Genomic DNA, 7130 nt, shown 5'->3' with positions numbered 1-7130 from the left:
GAGCTGTTTACTTCCTGGTTGCACCTTGAGAAGAGGATGACTGCCTCACAGCTCCCAAATAAAAGGTTTTTAAAGTATATTAAAATAAACATAGGACAAATATTTGTTGTACACATGGTCTTTAAGGTGTCTAGTTATGATATATACATTTATAATTATTCAAATGTCTTTGGTGTGTTTGCAGAATGAGTAAACATGTTAACGGTCACAATAGTGACCGGTGGGATAGAATGTTGTATCTAGATGCACACATACTTCTACACCTACAAACACACACACACATACAGAGACATATACACACACTCACACACAGATACACACACACATACATACTCACACACACATACACACAGATATACACACTCACACACATACACATATTCACACACACAGACACACACACTCACAGACATACACACACACACACACATATTCTCACACGCACACACACACAAATATACACACTCACACACACAGACATACATACAAACACACACAGGTATACACTTACATACACAGACATACACACTCACACACACAGACACAAACACACACACACACATACACACACACACAGATATACACACTCAGACATACACACTCACACACACACAGACACAAACACACACACAATACACACACACACACAGATATACACTCACACACACAGATATACACACTCAGACACACACACAGACATACACACACACGTACACAGACACAAACGCACACACACAGACATACACACTCAAGGGGACTTCACATTGCACATATATATATATGTGTATGTGTGAGTGTGTATGTCTGTGTGTGTGTCTGAGTGTGTATATCTGTGTGTGTGTGTGTGTATTTGTGTGTGTGTGAGTGTGTATCTGTGTGTGTGAGTGTGTATCTGTGTGTGAGTGTGTATGTCTGTGTGTGTGTTTGTGTCTGTATGTTGTTTATTTACCAGGAGCATCGGCTCGTTAAAATAGAACCCTGAACCCTGATACAAGGATACAAGGAAGTTTATTGTCACATGCATATAGTTACTGGAAGTAAGAAATTATGTCTGGTGTCAGCCTATTTGTGCATTTATTGGGGGGGGGGGGGGGGTAAAAGTGCAGTAGAAGAGGGGTTTAGTAGATTAAGTGGCAAGGGCTGCATAAGAAAGGTGGGGGAGGGATTGGGATTGGGGGCACCAACAAGGAGCACCCAAGAGCAACAGGGGCAAGGAAAAACTCCCTTACCAAGGAAGAAACCTTGAATGTGTATGTCTGTGCGTGTGTGTGTTGTGCGTGCGTGTGTGTCTGCACACACACACACACACACACACACACACACACACACACACACACACACACACACAATATGCACACTAACTCTCACACCCCATGCAGATACACACACACAGACCATATACACTAACTCTCACAACTACATGCAGACACACTGCATCTTAACAGACATACACATTCAGGGTTCTATTTTAACGCAGCCGAAGCTCCTGGTAAATAAACAATGTTTACATATTTTTCATATTTATTATTGCCATTGGTCTCAGTGTTCATATCAGTTTGAAAAGTCCTGTCAGAATACCTTTATTTTATTTTCTGTTTCTTTTAGAAGTGGAATGTAGGGGTGTGAGATCATGCCAAACCTTGTAGCCAAGTCTTGCCCATTCAAGAGCCTGGCTGTTAAGATGCCAGCTCTCGGCCTTTAGGTGCCATATTGACCCCTGCGCCTACAAGGATACAAGGATACAAGGAAGTTTATTGTCACATGCATATAGTTACTGGAAGTAAGAAATGCAGTGAAATTATGTCTGGTGTCAGCCTATTTGTGCATTAATGGGAGGGGGGGGGGAAAAGTGCAGTAGAAGAGGGGTTTAGTAGATTAAGTGGCAAGGGCTGCATAAAAAAGGTGGGGGAGGATTGGGATTGGGTGGGGGGCACCAACAAGGAGCACCCAAGAGCAACAGGGGCAAGGAAAAACTCCCTTACCAAGGAAGAAACCTTGGGCAGATCCAATGCCCAATCAGGACTATCAGGACGTCCCTGCGCACTGGCATCTGACATGGCTGGCCGTGAAACATCGACCTGAGATCTGACATCCATAGCTGTTTCAGCCAGTGAGTGATTACGGAGTGGACATCCGAGCATACTTTATCCAGCAGTGCGGGGATGAGCATAAATGGGGGAAAGGCGTACAGGAGCATTTGCGCCAACACATCCAGCACTAGCGGTGGGGCAGAGTTGTTAATCGAGAACCACAGCTCGCAGTAGGCAGTGTTTCTCAATGCAAACAGGTTGACCTGTGCTGCACCAAAACAACACCATAGGGTTCAGGTGCCACGCCACTCTGACTGGTGTGGGTTGAACAATAGGTCTGGGTTGGTATTCTGTGCACCAGGCAAAAGCATTGCACATAGTGGCAACAAATGCTTGAGTGTCCACAACAACAGAGCTGCGGAGAGCACAGGCCACCCTGGCGGTTGATGTACGCCACCATCGCTGTGTTGTCTGTTTGGATCAGGACTCTTCAACAGTTTGCCCCAGTAAAACTTGGAGTAAAGCTTCCTTCACTGGAGCTGAACACTAAGCCATCACCCTCACCCCACCTGTACCCACAAAGGAACAGATACCAGCCTCAGAGAATGACTAGGCGAATTAACTTTTTTTACTTTGAAACATCCACAATACCACTGCATCCTCAGACATTAGTATTATTTTATATTGACACTATTTCGTTACTTCATGCATTATTTTTTAATGGTGCTTTTGTTGTACAACATAACTCTTTTGTGATCTATCTCTTTCTCCCTCTCAGTCACTGCTTCACTCCCAGTCCCAGAAATGAGTTTCAAACAGAATGAACTCTCAGCAGAATATCAAACAGCAGCCCTGAATACATTTCTTCTGAATAAGATAAATAAATCTTTTTCTGATGTGCTGGAATATGTCACTGTATGTAATCACAGATTATGTACAGGCAAAAGAGCTCTCAAAGAAGCTGTTTTTCATAGTGTATGCATATCACCTCCTAGTGGTCCTGGTTGCACATTGCAATTGAAATCCAGGATTCTGCTCTGTAGGTATTCAGCTGTTCTAGTAACTTGATGAAGCTGACTCCCAGCGGTCTCTCTGTTCTCCTAGCCTATCTCAATCATGCCCACTCCCAGGGTTTGTTCAAGGGCCATGACCACAGGGATTCTCACCTGGGGGCACAGATGAGGGCACAGCCACAGGGGTCCCAGGCACAGCTATGGCGGCATGGCCACTCCCATGGAGGACACAGGCATTCCCATGTGTTCTAATGAGAATGGGAAGGGAAATCATACAAGTAATAATAATTTAGCAGAGGTTTGAACCCAGAGCAACTTATACAATGTGGGTTAAATTGCTAAGGAGAACTTAGGTAACAATAAATACTACTATATGTTCACTATGAGAAATGAGAATAAGATTATAAGATAATACGAGTGCAGAAGTCCTAGTCAAACCTAATCAAAGTAGGAGGAGAATGAAGCAGGGGAGAAAGGAAGTGCAGGTGCATGTTAGATGTGTGTTGGGTTGTTTTTTCGGGTTGGTTTGCCATTATGTGTTCTACTGAGTGCCTTGTCCTTAATGTGGAACATGACAGAAAATGGACATGGATAATGCAATCGCTATTTGTTAAAAGCCATTCCCTTACAAAAAATAACTGCTCTACTTCAAGTGTCAAAACTGTTTTCTGAGTATGAAAACGGCAGTTTTGGAGGAATTATTGGAAAATGAGACACTACTGCACTTTACTGCAAGAGTGCTATTTGTTTACAAAAACATTACTGTGCTGTATTGTAGGCCTACTTCAGAAAAACTGCACAGGGTGCGTCTAAATTTCTAGGAGCAGAGGACTTTTGAAATATATGGCGCTCCAGTACAGTAGATGGCGACAAAGGATTTTAACAACAGCATCTTCAAACCCGAAGGAGCCTTGACATGCTGCAGTCAAGATGTCAGCACTCTTGCTAAAAGTGTGTTGTGCACGATTTAACGGCACGAACAGGTAAATGTATACTTTTATGCTTGAATATGACACGTTTTGTTTTGAATATGTCACGTAGGCTAGGCTATATCAACTTCGTAAGGAAGTGGAACATGTTTATCAAGAGGACTACCCCTTGTAATCTGTATGTTGCGCAAGCATTTGCTGTCATCATTAGTTACATGACCGCCTTCCAATGTTTGAAATACCCAGTCTGATGTCCTCATCTTGCTTAAAGCAACTTGGAATAATCTCAAGATCATTTTCAAATCAGCTCAATTTGATAAATGTGCTGGAGCTGTAAGAATTTACCGTGCTGAATTGATGACGTAAACACAGCATCATGTCAGCATTATGATAAAGGTTTTTCTCTGAACAACCTTAGCACTCACTCATAGCTAGCGCAGTGACGTTTAGCACACGGAAGTTACTGTCATTGAGGATTTAAAATACATTACCTGGGTTCTTAATTTCCCTAATAAGTCTACCCTTCTAATAAACCCTAAATAGCGTGTGTTTACAGTTACTGGTTATGTTGTGTTTAGCTAGGTGTACTTAAAATGAAACGTGTATCATTGTGTCCTGTGCATTACTAATATATTTTCACGTTTGCAGTTGTTGGTTACTGTTGAGAACCCAGGGAATAAGATGGTGTCAGGGTGGATCCGAACGGACTTTCTTTCGAGGTGAGGGTTGCATCCAACTGTGGCAATCAATGTACATTTCCATTTCGGCAGTGTTTTACAGGATCATGGTAGGAATTTATTTTTAGCTTCATTTGCATTTCCTCACAATAGTTTTGCATTCCCATGCAGTAAGTCTGGCATCCCCTCCCTATTGGCGTTCTCACAAAGCCTCACAAAGCCAAAAACAAATAGTACAAGTAAATGCAAAGGAATTGCAAGAAATGTTGTGAGATAATGCATCTCCAACATCTCCATAGTGTTCTGTCTTTGTCACTGTGTTTAAAATGTCTTTACGTACTATGAGAGAATGTCAGATACACTTTTTAGTTTATTGACATCCTCTCCAATTCACCTTGGGGCTGATTTTGAGACCTCACTTGAAAGTCTTTGTTCATGCGAAGATACACACACACACACACACACACACACACACACACATATATATATATATATATACATATATAACCCTTTGTATTTGAATAATCTGAAACAAGATACCATTTAAAGGAGAATTCTGGCTTTGTAATGACAGTACTCGGTGACCTTGAGAAACAGGTGAAAAATGTTAAAAATTGCCAGAATACTCCTTTAAGTTTGTTTACATCTTTCACAGAACTGTTATTGGCCTTGATTAATCCATATTAAAATGCAATCTGAATGCTAAATTGTATTGTACTAAAACATTGTCTCCAGTGGCCCCTAGTCTACCCCTCACATTCTGTCACACACACACACACACACACACACACACACACACACACACACACACACACACTTCCTGCATGATTGCCACACTACAATAGGTCAACATTTACAATGTGATCCATTTAATTTCTGATGCTGTCCCTGCATTCAGAAGTCAAACATTCATTTTCTCAAGGGTGGTCTTAAACTTTTGTCAATGACTGGATCTGCAGAATGCTTCATTATTAATATCTGCTTCAAACAGCTTCTGTCAGTTTCAGGTGAAAGTCCTGATTTAGTGTCACATGTTCACAGTACGCTATTCTTTTAACCACTAGGGGGCACTTGGCTATTGGGGTGGATGTTTTAATCATCTTCTTTTGACTTTATCATCTGGGTCCATGAAGATGGTTATGCTGGCGCTTCAGTTGGTTTCCTAGAATTTACTTCCATCAAAACATCAGAAACAACAATTTTAAAGCACACACTTTCAGTGTATCAAATAGGTCATACCATTGAATCTTTTGTCTTTGCTATTTGTGGAATGAGACTGTTTAAAGCGTAGCATATAGAAATAGGCTACTGAGAATTCAATCAAATGGTTTTCCTACCAGTCTACCATGACCATTCAGAATCTAGGTGCCAACAACAAGCTATTTACATTATTTCCACTTTGTGTTGTAGACAACTTAGTTGATGTTTATATAGCCAAACTAAAGAAATGTGGATCTATATATAACACCAGTTTGTATACTATGGAACCAGGAAGTAGAGAATCTAGAAAAGGTAAATTTTGTTGTTTTGAGGATCCTAACATCTAACAGATCTCTTTCCATTTCAAAATGGCATGCTCTGTAGGCAATATATCAGTCCAAACATTTTAAGTATAGTATAAGTATTCAGTATATATACTTTTTTGATCCCGTGAGGGAAATTTGGTCTCTGCATTTAACCCAATCAGTGAATTAGTGAAACACAGTGAGGTGAAGCACACACTAATCCCGGCGCAGTGAGCTGCCTGCTACAATGGCGGCGCTCGGGGAGCAGTGAGGGGTTAGGTGCCTTGCTCAAGGGCACTTCAGCCGTGGCCCACTGGTCGGGGCTCGAACCGGCAACCCTCTGGTTACAAGTCCAGAGTGCTAACCAGTGGGCCACGGCTGCCCTTCAATTTCATTTCATCCCACTGGAACAATTAGATACAAGCTTTGCTAAGAGATTCAAAATAAAAGATGGATCAATACCAAGTAACTTACACTGAATCTACAGAGTGTGCCAATACACTGCCAACCTACAGAGCGTGAGTAAATGAAAAATTGTAATGCTTAACAGTGTGTAAGACAAGAATGAGAAGGGATTTGACTTCTTCTGAGCTGATACCAGTTATTTAACACAGACTAGCAACATAGACAGTTATGTAATATTCTTGTCATCACCTGAGAGTGGGATAGTCATGATGAAATATCAACTTCTTATGTAGATTGTGTGTTATGAGAAGACATTCATATTCTCATTCAGATCAGATTACATGGGTTTAGTGGTTCTTTACTTTTGAAATACCCATTTTCCCTATACATTCTGAATTTTTGCATGACTTTGGATTGTTTAGCTGGTATGTGTCAGTGCATGTGGTTTAATTCATCATGATGTGGCAGTGCATTAACAAGGGTTGTGCAAAAATAGCTCGCCTTTCATCAGTCTCATAGGATGTGGGTTTTCTTTCTGTGCCAAAGAGGCTGCTGAAATGAATGTAAAACT

General features: G+C 41.3%; 1 protein-coding gene across 1 annotated transcript in view; it reads left to right on the top strand.

Annotated features, from left to right (window-relative positions):
* The first annotated feature begins 3934 nt into the window (after window positions 1-3934).
* Window positions 3935-7130, top strand: part of pisd (phosphatidylserine decarboxylase) — a 29027-nt gene continuing 25831 nt past the window's right edge. Inside the window, exons 1-2 of the mRNA XM_048258378.1 lie at window positions 3935-4026; window positions 4621-4691. Coding sequence (XP_048114335.1) covers window positions 3974-4026; window positions 4621-4691 — 124 coding nt within the window. The 5' untranslated portion in view covers window positions 3935-3973. The remainder of the gene's footprint in view (window positions 4027-4620; window positions 4692-7130) is intronic.

This window comes from Alosa alosa, chromosome 12, assembly GCF_017589495.1.
Source record: "Alosa alosa isolate M-15738 ecotype Scorff River chromosome 12, AALO_Geno_1.1, whole genome shotgun sequence".
Classification (NCBI taxonomy): Eukaryota; Metazoa; Chordata; class Actinopteri; order Clupeiformes; family Clupeidae; genus Alosa; species Alosa alosa.
Note: the sequence above shows the minus strand (reverse complement) of the source record. Positions and strands in the feature narration are given on the sequence as shown.